The sequence below is a fragment of the Globicephala melas genome, chromosome 10 (assembly GCF_963455315.2).
Source record: "Globicephala melas chromosome 10, mGloMel1.2, whole genome shotgun sequence".
Classification (NCBI taxonomy): Eukaryota; Metazoa; Chordata; class Mammalia; order Artiodactyla; family Delphinidae; genus Globicephala; species Globicephala melas.
Genome location: NC_083323.1, coordinates 58,680,756 through 58,697,364, shown reverse-complemented (window position 1 = coordinate 58,697,364; position 16,609 = coordinate 58,680,756). Strand labels below are relative to the sequence as shown.

At 39.7% G+C, this 16,609-nt stretch overlaps 1 protein-coding gene across 1 annotated transcript in view; it reads right to left on the bottom strand.

Moving 5' to 3' along the window:
* SARNP (SAP domain containing ribonucleoprotein) overlaps window positions 1-16,609 on the bottom strand; it is a 51,792-nt gene that overhangs the window by 28,496 nt on the left and 6,687 nt on the right. Inside the window, exons 2-7 of the mRNA XM_030866718.2 lie at window positions 10,091-10,190; window positions 7,784-7,830; window positions 7,493-7,560; window positions 3,795-3,846; window positions 2,882-2,955; window positions 2,403-2,431 (exon numbers count right to left, since the gene is read on the bottom strand). Coding sequence (XP_030722578.1) covers window positions 2,403-2,431; window positions 2,882-2,955; window positions 3,795-3,846; window positions 7,493-7,560; window positions 7,784-7,830; window positions 10,091-10,190 — 370 coding nt within the window. The remainder of the gene's footprint in view (window positions 1-2,402; window positions 2,432-2,881; window positions 2,956-3,794; window positions 3,847-7,492; window positions 7,561-7,783; window positions 7,831-10,090; window positions 10,191-16,609) is intronic.

The following is a 16,609-nucleotide window of genomic DNA, read 5'->3' as shown; positions in this document are numbered from 1 at the left end:
AGCTGTTAAAAAAAAGAGAAAAACATCTTATCTGGACAAAAGACCAGAGTTACTATTATAATGAGTTAAAATTATGGCTTCTTAAAGCGAATGTTCTGTCCTGAAATTATCGCTAAGAAGCAAATAGCATATTAGCCTGTAGGCCCAACCCCTATCTAGTCAATAATTATTTACTTAAAACTTCTCAGAATTTTATTTTAAGCAATCTCAATATTGTAATTGGTTCCCTAACTTTCCACTGTAAACTTTCAGGTATGGACTCAACTTTTACCATAACCTATGTACTAGGAACTGTTACATATTTTTATGTCCTCACTCATAAAACAGTATTTCCTTTTACATGTTGCCAAATTCTACTCTTTTAAGAGCTACTCGGTAGTTCTAGGATTATATGAATAACACTGAATGTAACCTACACATTATTTTATTGGTCAGTTTTCCTCTTCAGGCTAAGTATTAATTTTAACTTTTGCCTTTCTTCAAATAGCACCATTTAATAATATCTTTAAAAACTTCTGGGACTTCCCTAGTGGTCTAGTGGCTAGAACTCCACACTCCAAATGCAGGGGGCCCGGGTTCAATCCCTGGTCAGGGAACTAGATCCCACATGCCTCGACTAAAGATCCTGCATGCCACAACTAAAAAGATCCCGCACATGGCAACGAAGATCCTGTGTGCTGCAACTGAGACTTGGTGCAGCCAAATAAATAAATAAATATTAAAAATTTTTGTTGTACCATCACCAATCCTATTATCTCTCTCTTGATATAACTAAATGTCAGAGAATATTCTGTTTCTAAAGCATGTAGTGACAGTGACCAGAATTTTGCTGGTCTTTTATTTTTACTTATTTATTTTTTTGACTGCATCGGGTCTGATTTGTGGCAGGTGGGATCTTTCGTTGTGGTACGTAGGCTTCTCTAGTTGTGGCACACAGGCTCCAGAGCACACAAGTTCAGTAGTTAAGGGGCAAGCGGGCTCTCTAGTTGTGGTGTATGGGCTTAGCTGCCCCGCAGCATGTGGGATCTTAGTTCCCCGACCAGGGATCAAACCCGCGTCCCCTGCATTGGAAGGTGGAGTCTTAACCACTGAACCACCAGGGAAGTCCCTTGCTGGTCTTTTAAAAGGCACAGCAAAACTCTACAAGATCTTTGGAGGACATTTTCTTAACAGACTTGACACTACTAACAGGTCACTAGGAAGACTGCATTGGATCAGAAGACTACATTTAAAGTCTCTGAGGGACTTCCCTGGTGGCACTGTGGATAAGAGTCCGCCTGCCAATGCAGAGGACACAGGTTTGATCCCTGGTCTGGGAAGATCCCACATGCCGCAGAGCAACTAAGCCGACGCACCACAACTACTGAGCCTGCGCTCTAGAGCCCGTAAGCCACAACTACTGAGCCCGCGTGCCACAACTACTGAAGCCCAGGCACCTAGAGCCCATGCTCCACAACAAAGACAAGCCACTGCAATGAGAAGCCCGCACACTGCAGTAGCCCCCGCTCACCACAACTAGAGAAAGCCCGTGAGCAGTAACGGACCCAAATGCAGCCAAAAATAAATAAATAAAGTAAAAATAATAATAAAAATAAAATAAAAAGAGTAACTTTTCCCCCTAATTTATTACAAATACATATTCAATATAGAAATTTTAATAACACAGACAAGCAAAAAGAAGTCACTCAAATTTCCACCAGAGACAATGAATGTTATCAATTTAGTATATATCCCTCTAATCTTTTTTCCTAACCATACTTGCACTTTTATTGGGAAATAGGAACATACTACAAATATCTTCTAACTTGCTTTTTCCATTTATCTGTCTGACAAATATTCTTCAGTATAATTTTAAACATCTTCATGGTCTTCTAACTGTACTATGGTACACGTTTACTCAACCAATTCTCTATTGTATATCACATTGTTTCCAGTTATTGATCACTATAAATAACGCTGTGATAATCCTTGTGGCTAAGTCTTTTATCCAAGATTATTCCCTTGTAAATTCCTAGAAGGTAAAAGAGAAAAAAAAAATAAAAAGGACTCTTTTCTTCCTTTTGCCACTCACACTAGGCAATATAACACTGGACAGTACACAATAATTACATGCTAACTTGAGACATCAGAATAAAGAAGGTATTAGAAACTTCTCTGAAGAGATCCAAGAAAAGGAAAACAAATGTTGGCACTTCCTCCTATTCTCTCATAACTTTAGCACCTTCTCTAAATTGCCCAGGAAGGTTTAAGTATGGTTTTACCTAGAGCAAAGAGGTGGATATAATAACCTCTTACAGGCTTTTAGAGCTAACAAGTTTACCTTAATTTGGAGAAATGGAATCTGTTGTGCCAAAAAAGTAAAAACATAAAGATAACTTTCTCAGAAGTCTCTGTACTCTTACCTTTTGATGGAACTGAAGAAATCCCAAATCTGTAGAAAGAAAAACAAGCTAAATTTTAGGAAGTTGTTCACACTCCTGGTTGTCTGTCTCCGTGTCAAGTATACATATGGCACTTCTTGCTTGTGATCTCAAGCCTTGCAATCATTAGCTAATTCTAACAACCCCATGAAAGAGGTTCAGTTGACTCTTTTTCTCACCAAGAGTCCAGAGAATAAGTTAAAAGGTAGCCTTATCAGAACTGGGAGTAGCAGTCAGTTCCTGACTTTTACCTATTACAAAAACCCTGCTTGGTAATAAAACCCAATCTACAGCTACTACAACCAATCAGCAGATACGTTCTGAATAGAGCCAAGAGAGTATTTCTTTCCAGCAAGGCCTCTATTCTACTTAAAATCAACAACTATATTTAAAACCTAGGAACACATTCCCTCACCTTCATATTACCACGATCTCAGGTCTAAAAGGCTGGGAACACTCACCTAGCTGCCCTGGCAGCTTTCTTACTCTCCAAGCTCACAGGTACATTGAATCGTTCAGCTCTCTTCTGCATCCTCTAAGTGATAACAGACAAAAGAAGGGAAAGAGAAAAATTCAATTTCTGGTTTCCTTCTTTTAAGAGAAAAGTCATTTAGAGGTGTGTATCTCTAGAACATCGGGATTAATTTCTTAAGGTCCAAACTGAGTTATACTGACAATCACAGAGGATATCAGGTTGTATCCATCCCAGGGCTTAACTCAACAGTCCTTTCCAGAAAGCAAACACAAAAAGACTATTATTACATTCATGTCCTCAAAAACAAAAGGGAAGGAATAAAATAAAACCCGCATTCTGTATCAAGCCAAGAAGACAAAAGCTGTGTTTGACTGACCTTTGAAAATGGATCAAAGGAACAGCTTGGTTCCAACACTAGTTGTACTCTTTCAGTTAGAAATGAGGCAGCGTTGTCCTATGCCATCTCTACTTTAATAGTACAAAAAAACCCCACAGATCTTCACTGAAACCTACTTTCAGAGATCTTGAGATAGGATCCAGAGAAATTTCAATCTCACCAGCTAGCTAGTAGTAACTTAAGAGTGACATCTTCCCTTGTAACTTTTCATCTCTTCCAAGGTACAATCCTCTCAAACTCTAATCTTAGTTTGTAAACATCTTAAAAAGAGTTACCACTAAGACCAGAATACTATACAAAAAGACTATGGCCTCAAAGGTGACTATGCCAGCCCAAATATATTCCCAAGTGTGGCCGGTAGAAAAATGTATCAATACCAAAATCTGTCAATACTGATTTTCTGCCTATGAGTAAATATTTTAAAGTGATGATACAGACAAAATAAAGGGTAAGAAACAGAAAGATATATATATATAGACTGCTCTTCTGAAAGAATACCTACCTCAGTCTGTGGTATTTCAGATGTAATTTTTACCACTTTTTTCTCTGCTGCCCTGGAAAAGGGATTTTTAAAATCAGAAGACTGATATTCTAAACCAAAACCTTTGAAGTGTATAAGAATTCACCTGAATCATGTCCTCTGTCCCATATCTCTCTACCACCCTTCAGACCAAAAAAACATGAAGCCCATTAGACCTTTAGTTCCTTGAAGTGTCGTCTACTGATAAAAGAGTTTAAATAACAGACTAAGCTACTTTGCTAGAGTATAAGAAAGTAACAAGGAAAGAAGTCTGGTTAAATATACTGAACTGAGGGAAATGCTCAAAGTACACCGGAAATCATTTCATTTACTTTTAGGAATTTTAAATGTACTTTTGGACTAAGTAGACTATTCCTCTAACCCTCATTTAAATACCAGCTCTCAATTTTCATCACAATTAATGAGTGCTCTACAAGGTCTGGTTTCCTTCTTTTACAAATCCCTTATATCTCCCATGGGACCATAGCACCAGCTGGAACAGTCAAAGTGGGATAAATAAAAATGCCAAAGGGAGTGGGAAGAAAAAAGGCTAAGGGGAGTTTGAATTAGGAAAACATGGTAAGTTACCAGTCAAAAGGTTTAAGAGAAAACAAAAGAGGGGGGACCAGGGGGGCGGGAGACAAAGTTCAGAAGTACTCAGGATAAACGGAAGGGCATTAACCCTCCACCAAACAACTCCCATAAAACTGTGGGTCATAACCAGTCTCATTAAGGTCCCTCATTTAGAGACATGGGAGGCTTTTGTTCCAATATCCCAGACACTTTTCCCATTTGATGCCCTGAAAGGTAGTAATGGTTTAATGGCATTTTCAGAGGAAGCAATTCTGGAACAGGAACTTATTCTCTCCTCCATCCTTTTGTTGGAGGTCCCTGGACTGACAGATAAGCAGTGGGAGCCCCCTGCTGACCATAACTAAGTCCTGCAATATTTAACTGCTGTGGCTTGAGGAGGGGGGAAAAAATCAAACTAGAAACAGAGGTATCTTTTTGGAGAAACTCAAACAAAAGACAAAGCAAGGGGATCTCCTTTTGAATGTTCTAAGGACCTAAATTAGCCCTGTACATTCTGACTTTAAAGAAATTTCCGATTTCTTTCCATTTCCCAGCCATCTTTCCTTCCCCAATCCTCTCTGTTTTGTGCAGACAGAAAGGGACACTGAAGTTTAATGTTCTACTTGAAGTCCAATGCCATTAAAATAGCAGCCCTCTTCACCAAACCACCAGGCTAATGACTTCCTCCACATTCCCATCAGTACACTTCATGGCAGAAAGGGAACCAGAAAGAAGAAGCTTCCTTCAGCTCTGTTCCAACTCCCTCAGGCACAATTAAGCTCAAGCAATAAATAACGTCATATTCTGGGGCTCATGTCAAATTTCTTCTCTTCACTCAGAAGTTTCGCCCCTACCCATAGTCACATACAAAACATTCTCCATACTACGGGGACCCAGAATCTTTCTGTACATACTTTAGTTTAACCACTACTATCCCTCTAACAAGCAAAAACACAACCCCTCCCACACACATTTTCAATTTGTTTAGAAATTCACTGATAAAATTAAAGCCCTCTAAACAAGGGAATTACACATTTTACATATTATAAAAATAAACTACAGATTTTCAAACTTCATAATTTTTAACCCACACAGGCCAATTATCATTGTATTTATTTCATCTTCCTTCTTGCCCCATAACTCCCCAAAACATCTCTATTTTAAAGCTATCCCATCGGCCATTTCCTCAAGGCATTATATCTAAACATAAACCTCCTATGATGGATGATAACTAAATGGCTTTAGAAAGCAGTAATATTTGACAAAATCTAATAAAACATTAAATGCACATCTTCTCTAATGCAGAAAATCCATTGCTAGAAACTTATCCTTTGGATATACCTGCATAAATTTACAATTAGTTGTATGTGAACATGCACTGTATTTTTTGCAATTATGAATAATCTAAATGTCCATCAACAGGAGACTGGTGAAATTACTGTTCATCCATAGAATGGAGTATACTGTTAGCTGCCAGAAAGAATGAGATTCTAAGTTGATAACAACTAAATCTAGGTGATGGGTTCATGGGGGTCTATTTACTATTCTCCTAAGTTTTGTATATACTTGTAATATCCCATAACAACAAGCTAAAAAAAAAAAGAGAGACCTACCACTTACTAGGATAATTATCCTCATTTCATAGCGTTGACGTGACGATTAAATGAGAATACATGTAAAACACTTAGAACCTTGCCTATATATAACTAATTTTTTTTGGCCGTGCCATGAGGCATGCACGATCTTAGTTCCCCAACCAGGGATCAAACCTGTGCCCCTTTCAGTGGAAGCATGGAGTCTTAACCACTGGACCGCCAGGGAAGTCCCTATAACTAATATTTAAATAAAGACATTATATGATGATATAGAAAGATCTCCATATGTGAAAAAAAAATCAAGAAACTGACAATATGCATGTACATATGTATCTGTATATGCACATATAAAATATTCCAAAAGAATATATTGAAAACCTCTGGGAAGTCAGGTGGGGGTGCAGACAAGGGTACTTAATTTTCAATTTATATATTCCTCTATGTAATGTTTGACTTTGACTTTTTACATCTATTGTCTTTTTTTTTTAATTGTCTTTTATAATTAAATGGATTAATACAGCTATGAGGAACAAAAATGTTAAAAAGGACTCAACTGCTCTTGACATGCTGGAGTATAAGATGGCCGGACATTTGCGGGGAAACCCCAAATAAAAAATGTTTATGATCGGGCTTCCCTGGTGGCGCAGTGGTTGAGAGTCCGCCTGCCGATGCAGGGGACACGGGTTCGTGCCCCGTTCTGAGAAGATCCCACATGCCGCGGAGCGGCTGGGCCCGTGAGCCATGGCCGCTGAGCCTGCGCGTCCGGAGCCTGTGCTCTGCAACGGGGAGAGGCCACAACAGTGAGGCCCACGTACCGCAAAAAAAAAAAAAAAAAAAAAGTTTATGATCAACCTTGTGTAATAATTTAAATAAATCAAGATCCACTATTCACTCTAGTACTTTGTCCTCCCCTCCTCCACTGTAAATCAAAAAGGAAAAGAGAATACAGTGTTGAGACATAACCTTGCTCAGCACCCTCTTCCCTTACAAAATTCCTTATATGCAGAAAATGTGCATGATTCTCTATACAGAAAAAGAATCATCTATTACGGTGATACAACAAAGGCTAAGAGAACTAAACTTTATCTGGGCTTGAAGTCTCTTGGTCCTAAGTATCTATTACATAACCTAGAGACAAAGTTACTTTGCTTCACTGGGACCATGTACTTGAAATGAACAAGACCTTTCTGAAAATGTATGATCTAATGAGAAATGAAAAAGCCAATGGGGGACTTCCCTGGTGGCACAGTGGTAAAGAATCCGCCTTCCAGTGCAGGGGGCCTGAGTTCAATCCCTGGTCAGGGAACTAGATCCCACATGCACGCCGCAACTAAGAGTTCGCATGCCACAACTAAGGAGCAAGCAAGCCACAACTAAACCCGATGCAACCAAATTTAAAAAAAAAAAGGGAATGTATACATTCCAATGGGAATGTATAAGAGGTCAACAGTGTAACACTAAAAAAATCCAGAACCGTCTGCTCTGTCCTCATTATAAAAAACGGATAGTTACACATCAACAGTTTTTTCAGGAGGTTCTTCCTCTTTGACAGGCAGTTCTATGGGCTTCGGTTCTTCTTCCTAAAACCAAATGAAACAAGATGGTTAAAATAAATCAAGAGTAAATACCTATCAAAAGAATATGAGAACTCCAAAACGAACCAATCTTTCAGAACCTTCATTCCCCCTTTATGCTCCCCTAACGAGTTAGCATTGAAGTCCTCTAATGATTGATGTTTAGCAACGTGACCAAGGCAGTGGCACACTGCCAGGCCAGTGACTAACCTTACTCTCTCCAACTCACCTCTGTTTCATCTCCCAGTACATCTTCTTCATTTGCCTCCTCTTCAGCTAAAGAATATTAAAATAATCAGGTCAAGCCCTGCTACAAAACCATCTTGATCACTGTACTTAGGCTAAAATTATAATCATTTTGCTTTCCCAAAATAAAATTCAATAATGAAGGCAGAAATGTTCATAAAATTTGCTCCACGTGGAGGAGATAAAAACTATATTCTCTACCTAACTAACATCAATTAAGAGGTTGAACTCCAGCTGCACTGAAGAACTAAACATGATGAGGTCAAACTATAACATTAATTAAAAAGTACTGTGGCAGAATTTAGTGGTGGGGAAGAATTTCTAAAACAACAAAAACAAAACAAAAAACCCAGAAGCAAAAGTACTATGCAAAAAACTTATTTTTCAGAACTAGGAAAGGGGGCTTCCCTGGTGGCGCACTGGTTAAGAATCCGCCTGCCAACGCAGGGGACATGGGTTCGAGCCCTGGTCCAGGAAGATCCCACATGCCGCGGAGCAACTAAGCCCGTGTGCCACAACTACTGAAGCCTGTGCGCCTACAGCCCGTGTTCCGCAACAAGAGAAGCCACTGCAATGAGAAGCCTGCCCGATGCCACGAAAGTGTAGCCCCTGCTTGCCGCAGCTAGAGAAAGCCCACGGCCAGCAATGAAGACCCAACACAGCCAAAAAATAATTAATTAATAAAAAAAAAGATTAAGATGATATTTTTTTAAGTACAAAAAAAAAAAACACCCCAAAATAGGAAAGGATACCACAGAAAAAGAAACGACTGTCAAAGAAGATATTTGTATCTAAAACCAACATGGGAACAGTCACTAGAATATATGATATGCCTGCGAACTAACAAGCAAATAATGAGAACCCCAAAAGAAAAATGGGCAAAGGAGAAAGCCAAAGAACCAGGAACAAAGGACATGTTTAAACTTTTTAGTAAGTAGAGGAATGTAAACTGAAACCACTAACAGATTACCAAAAATTAGGCCACTTGTTAGGACAGTGAATCCTCATGTGCTGCTGATGAAATTTATACAGCAATTCAGAAAAACAATTTAGTGGTGTTTAGTCATATTAAGTATACATTTATGAACAGATATTTATTAGCAACCCCATTCCTGGGTATATACCCCCAAGACTCTCACACAGGAATATAAGGGAATATGAAAGAAGTAGTTCAGGAGTCAGTCACTGGGTGAACTAAATAAAACATGGTGAATTCTTTTTTTTTTTTTTTCTGTACGCGGGCCTCTCACTGTCGTGGCCTCTCCCGTTGCGGAGCACAGGCTCCAGACGCGCAGGCTCAGCGGCCATGGCTCACGGGTCTAGCCGCTCCGCGGCATGTGGGATCTTCCCGGACCGGGGCATGAACCCGCGTCCCCTGCATCGGCAGGCGGACTCTCTACCACTGCGCCACCAGGGAAGCCCATGGTGAATTCTTTACATTATAGAATACCATGCAGGAATTAGAATCAATAGACTAGATGACTGCTACATCTTAAAAAAACACAGTACTGGGGATTCCCTGGCGGCGCAGTGGTTGAGAGTCCGCCTGCCGATGGTTTATGGATTTCAAGGGTGGAGACACTTGTCTCACTTCACAGACTACAAAAGACACTTAGCCTGAAAACAGCGGCTGTCCAAAGTTACCTAGTAAATTTCTGGCTCAAGAGGAATTAGACTTCAAATCTTCCGATTCTCAGTCTAATGATGCTTGCTTTCCCATACTTCCTTGAAAATAATTTGTTGAAATAAAATTACAATGTCTTTTTAAAAGGGGGGTATTTCTTCTCATTATAACCACTATTTTAGATGACGAGAGTTTTCTTGATAGAGTTAATTAAAATCTTACATCATCAACAACCTAAAGGAAAAGAAGAAATCTTCTGTATGGCAGAGCCTAAAAATTAATCCTCTCGGGCTTCCCTGGTGGCACAGTGGTTAAGAATCTGCCTGCCAATGCAGGGAACACGGGTTCAAGCCCTGGTCCGGGAAGATCTCACATGCCGCGGAGCAACTAAGCCCGTACACCACAACTACTGAGCCTGCGCTCTAGAGCCCGCGAGCCCAACTACTGAATGAAGCCTGTGCGCCTAGAGCCCGTGCTCTGCAACGAGAAGCCACCGCAATGAGAAGCCCGCGCACCGCAAGGAAGAGTAGCCCCCACACACCGCAACTAGAGAAAGCCTGCAGGCAGCAATGAAGACGCAACGCAACCAAAAATAAATAAATAAATTTATTAAAAAAAAATTAATCCCCTCACTCACATCACTCTTTGCCTCCACAAAGAACTCACCATGCTCTTCAAGATATGCCTGGAGCCTGTTGATGAGATCTTGTTTTATTCCCTTGGTCTCCAAACCACGAGCAAGACACTCCTGCTTTAGTTCAGCAAGCTGAGAAAAAAGAATAAAGCTTTTCCTTAATTTACAGAATGAACCTGGTGGGGGAGAAAAAAAAAGAGGTAGTTCTCACAAGAAAGAAAAAGAAATGAAAGATCCACCCAAAACTACTGTCTTAATCCCACCAAGCTTCTAGGTCCACAAAGATGATCTGCTTCCCCCTAACAATAGTCAATATGCAAGAGGACTTTTCTAACAGATGGTGAAGAATAAACCTACTTTAATCAAATTCTGATCTATTCATACATTTATTACATAAGTCTTTAGCTACTTCTAAGGGGGGGTGGTCTTTTTTTCCTGAACAATTACTGTATCAGCTCATATAAGGAAAGAATCAATCTTTAAGTAGAATATCTACTTATCTAAAAGCAGATTTTCCTTACTATCTATTATCCCAGATCCTTTACTGCAATCTACCATATACATGCATACAAGTTTGTCCACCACAGAATTAGGTAGATGTGTTAGCTAGATTAATGTCAATAATGAATCACATAAAGGATCTTTGCCAAAATGGAAAAAAATATGTAATGGCATGCCACGACATGGCATGAGTTGAAGATTTTTAAATCAGTAACTTGACTAAAGATACAACAGGTATACTTATCAACTTTGCAGACAACAGAAGGAGGAAGAATTGGTGGATTACTGACAGAACTAAAGGTGGGTGGGTGGGGATGTCAGGGGGTGTTGCTGGCTCTTCAGGGAAAACAAAAAGCCAAAATGAAGACTCAATTTAGAAGAAATAAGGTATACCTATAAGTACTACACTTATATTCAAAACTTAAATTGTTAAAAAAAACAGATGAACAAGATCTGGCTCAACAGTAACTCAAAGGATAAAGACCTCAGTCAGGGTTTTAGATGATTACAAGTGCAAAGAGGGCTAACAGTATGATTTGCTACCAAAGTAATTCTAGGTTAAGGGTAACTAAAAAAACAGAATCTATATATATTTTTTAATTTATTTATTTTATTTATTGTTTTGGGCTGCGTTGGGTCTTTGTTGCTTCGTGCAGGCTTTTCTCCGCTTGCGGCGAGTGGGGGCTATTCTTCGTTGTGGTACGCAGGCTTCTCATTGTGGTGGCTTCTCTTGTTGAGGCTCTTGTTGCAGAGCACGGGCTCTAGGCGCGTGGGCTTCAGTAGTTGCGGCACACGGGCTCAGTAGCTGTGGCGCACAGGCTTAGTTGCTCCGCGGCACGTGGGATCTTCCCGGACCAGGGATCGAACCCATGTCCCCTGCATTGGCAGGTGGATTCTTAACCACTGTGCCACCAGGGAAGCCCCAGAATCTATATTAAGTGATTAATAGCCTTACTGGGCTCTATATTCTCATTTTAAGGAGTGTAATGACATGCTGATCCAAGGAGAACAACCAAGAAAAGGAAGGCTCCAAAAATCCTATATGCAGATCAGTGCACAGATAGATATTTGTCCTGAAAAAAGACTTTACTAGTTTCGAAGTACACGTCTAAGACCAACCAGCAGTTAGAAAGCAGATTCCTATAGAACTTTACAACTAAGGGAATATGCTGGTCAGCTCTAGAAGGTTTTCAACCAAGGAAACATTTGGAAATGGGAGAGGGGAGCTTTTTTTTTTTTTTTCTCATTGGGCATTCAGTGAGTGGGACAGGCAGGCAGGGAGGGATACTATGTGGAACACTTGTTCTACTCAACAAGCCAACAGCACCCTCTATTGAGAAACATGGTAGGTAATCACCCATTAAGTGTGGAGTGGCTGCAAAGCATAACATGGCCTCTGAAGTCAGACTACCTTGGGTTCAAATTCCAGTTTTACCACTTACAGCTGTGTAACCTTGGGTGAGTAACATAACCTCTCTGTGCCTCAGTTTCCTATGAAATGGGGATAATGCAACAGTACCTACAGCATAGGGTTGTTATGAAGATTGAACCAGCAAATACTCATAAAGCATTTACAATAGTGCTTGGCAGCTACTAACACTTTGTGTTAGACAGACACCGGTGAAGGGTTAGACAAGATCAGACAGAATGACTGCTTCTCAGATTTCTGCATTTCATAGATCAATATATTTTTAAATGGGTAGACTGATAGGGCTGCCAAGTTTTTATAGCATTCCAACCAGGTTGTGGACCAATACTTTTGTAAAGAAACAATAAAATCAATTACTAGAAAAATGATCATACACTTGGATGTAGCAGTGATGTCAAACTGCTATAAAAGTTTCTAAAAGCTTAATTTCTTTTTTAACCTTATCTCATCATTAACCAGTAACAGTTCATGGATGAGCACTGGCCTACAGATGATACAGTGAATAGTATTAATCTAGAATCTAGATTCTAAGTGATCTCTAAGGTCCATTTCTTAAGTAATGGACCTTAAGTAAGAATCTTGATCTTTCCCATGTTGGTACTTTATTTTTTCTCAGTTTCCTGGAGAACAAGTCTTTTGATTTTAGTTACACTTTTAAGAATTTTGTTGGTTATAAAAGTATTATGTTCACTGTAGAATAGTCAGAGAATTCTGAAAAGTATAGAGGAAAAAAAAGTCTTATGTAACCCAGGCACTTAGAGATCACCTAACATTTTAAATATATCATTTACTCTGTGTGTGTGTGTGTGTGTGTGTGTGTGTGTATGTTTAGAGGGTGTTTGTTTACAAAGCAATACAATTTCTTTACTTCCTATAACTCCTAATCTTCCTCAGAAGACTCCATTCCTTCTTTCTTCTCCTCGTTTAAGTAACACTAAGACCACCTAGGGAAAAGGAATGTAAATACTCAGGCAATTCAAAATTCAACTTTCTAATAGAGTTGTTCCTCCCTTCTCCTTCCTTCCCAAAACTGTGTAGATATGGACAGAAGTTTACAAAAACCTCCAGATGACAGGGAAACAGACAGTCGGTGATGGATTCTGCAGAGGATGCTGATCTGGTAGACTTGAAGCTGACAGACTGGTACAACTGGTTGTTTAGCTTGGATAGCATCCACCACTGTTGACCACTGACCTTGCTATTGCTGTTGGTAACTGAAATCTCAGTCCCCCACTGGCTCCCAGTCCCTAACCTCAGGTCTCTGGCTCATTCAGCAGTCTTCTCAGCACCTCCACGTCCCCTTCTCTGGTCAAATGAGAATGTTACATGTAGTTTTTACACACTGTTGTATTACTTTATTATTATATTATGGGTTCTGCTCCTATACTGGGACATTATTTCAAAAGGGAAATAGATGAGTAAAAACAAAATAGCTGAAAATGAAGTCATTTCACACATTTCATTTGGGCACAATTACATTAGTAGAACAAAACACTTTTAAAGCCTCAAATAAGAATTTATAGGGACTTCCCTGGTGGCACAGTGGTTAAGACTCCGTGCTCGTAAGGCAGGGGGCCCAGGTTTGATCCCTGGTCAGGGAACTAGATCCCACATGCATCCTGCAACTAACAGGTCGCATGCCACTATGCCTGAGAAGCCCTTGAGCCGCAACTAGACCCGGCACAATCAAATAAATAAATAAATAACTTATAATATCAAATCTTACCCACTTTTTAAAATAAATTTATTCATTTTATTTATTTTTGCCTGCACTGGGTCTCACTGCTGCACGCACGGGCTTTCTCTAGTCGTGGCGAGTGGGAGCTGCTCTTCGTTTCGGTGCACTGGCTTCTCATTGCGGTGGCTTCTCTTCCTGCAGAGCATGGTCTCTAGGTGCACAGGCTTCAGTAGTTGTGGCATGTGGGCTCAGTAGTTGTGACTCGCAAGCTCTAGAGCGCAGGCTCAGTAGTTGTGGCACACTGACTTAGTTGTTCCATAGCATGTGGGATCTTCCCAGACCAGGGCTTGAACCTGTGTCCCCTGCATTGGCAGGCAATCTCCCAACCACTGTACCACCAGGGAAGCCCAAATCTTACCCATTTTTATATGCATTTGACTTCAAAATGTTTTAAAACAACATACTGGGTTGGCCAAAAAGTTCGTTCAGTTGTCTTCCATAAGATGACTCTAGTAGTGCTTAGTTGTCTTTAACTTCATTAGAAACAATTTGGTTAGACTGTATTGTGACAGCTGTCATATCAGTGTACATTTAAAAGAAAACATCAAAACTGGTGAATTTTTGTGTAGCCATTTTAATATTGAAGATGGAAGAAAAAAAGGAACATTTTCGGCATATTATGCTTTATTATTTCAAGAAAGGTAAAAGCGCAACTGAAACGCAAAGAAAGATTTATGCCGTGTATGGAAAAGGTGCTGTGACTGATCGAACGTGTCAAAAGTGGTTTGCAAAGTTCCGTGCTGGAGATTTCTTGCTGGACGATGCTCCTCGGTCGGGCAGACCAGATGAAGTTGATAGTGATCAAATCAAGACATTAATTGAGAACAATCAACATTATACCATGCAGGAGATAGCCGGCATACTCAAAATATCAAAATCAAGAGCTGAAAAACATTTGCACCAGCTTGGTTATGTTAATCGCTTCGATGTTTGGGTTCCACATAACTTAAGCAGGAAAAAACCTCTTGACCTTATTTCTGATTTTCTAATTAAACGTAAATGTTTCGTTTTTAAACAAATTGTGACGCGCAATGAAAAGTGGATACTGTACAATAATGTAGAACGGAAGAGATTGTGGGGCAAGCGAAATGAACCACTACCAAACCACACCAAAGGCTGGTCTTCATCCAAAGAAGGTGATGGTGTGTATATGGTGAGATTGGAAGGGTGTCCTCTATTATGAGCTCCTTCTGGAAAACCAAACGATTAATTCCAACAAGTACTGCTTCTGAACTGAAAGCAGCACTCGACGAAAAGCGTCCAGAATTAGTCAATAGAAATCGCATAATCTTCCATCAGGATAATGCAAGACCACATGTTTCTTTGATGACCACGCAAAAACTGTTACAGCTTGGCTGGGAAGTTCTGATTCATCCACTATATTCAGCAGACATAGCACCTTCAGATTTTTATTTATTTTGGTCTTTACAAAATCTCTTAATGGAAAAAATTTCAATTCCCTGGAAGACTGTAAAAGGCACCTGGAACAGTTCTTTGCTCAAAAAGATAAAAAGTTTTGGGAAGGGCTCCCCTGGTGGCACAGTGGTTGAGAGTCCGCCTGCCGATGCAGGGGACACGGGTTTGTGCCCTGGTCCGGGAAGATCCCACATGCCACGGAGCAGCTAGGCCCGTGAGCCATGGCCTCTGAGCCTGCGCGTCCAGAGCCTGTGCTCCACAACAGGAGAAGCCACAACAGTGAGAGGCCCGCGTACCGCAAAAAAAAAAAAAAAAAAAGTTTTGGGAAGATGGAATTATGAACTTGACTGAAAAATGGCAGAAGGTAGTGGAACAAAACGGTGACTACATTGTTTAATAAAGTTCTTGGTGAAAATGAAAAATATGTCTTTTATTTTTACTTAAAAACCGAAGGAACATTTTGGCCAACTCAATATTTAAAAAGCAAGGTATACTGAGTGAATTGTATGGTATGTGAATTGTATCTCAATAAGGCTACTTAAAAACGCCAAGTTACAGAACATTGTATATATGATACTAACATTAATGTAAAAAATAACATGCGCACACACACCACTCAAATGTGTATACACAAGATGCCTGGACAAGAAACAGGTAAGTTAACACTAGTTGAATCTGCGAAGAAGTTTGTTGAGGACACATGTAGGAGGGCAACTTTTTACCACGCACCCTTTTATACCTTTAATATTATGAGGTTGAGCATGAATTACCTATTCAAAAATTAAATTTTCAATATCAATCTAAAAATCCCATTTCTCAGTATTAATAAGGCATTTTTCATGCTACCTATCCAAACAGCAGAGAAAGGACTGATCAACTGACTACATAATACATTTGACATCAATCATTCATCACCCTGTGATTTCTAATTTACTAATCTTGAATTTTGATTCAAATCATTTTCATCTGTTAACTCTCAATCTAGTTTGTAAACCTTTGAAGACAGAGGCATTTTACACCATTTAAACATTTCATATGATAGGAACTCAAGTTTCAAGTATTAATACATGCCAGGCAAAAGGCTAAGTTCTTTGGACATCATTTCCTCATTTAATTCTCAAAACATCTATGTGGTTGGTATTATGACTGCATTTCATAAATTAAGAAATTGAAGCTCAAAGAGACTCAATAATTTGCTAAAAAATCACCCAGCTAGAAAATAGTGGAGCCAATATGCCAGCTCAGATCTCTCTGATTTAAGCCCAATTTTATGGTTTTTTTAAAAAATATTTATTATTTACTTATTTTGGTTGCACCAGGTCTTAGTTGCAGCAGGCGGGCTCCGTAGTTGCGGCATGTGAACTCTTAGTTGCACCATACAAGTGGGACCCAGTTCCCTGACCAGGGATCGAACCCAGGCTCCCTGCATTGGAAGCGCAGAGCCTTATCCACTGTGCCACCAGGGAA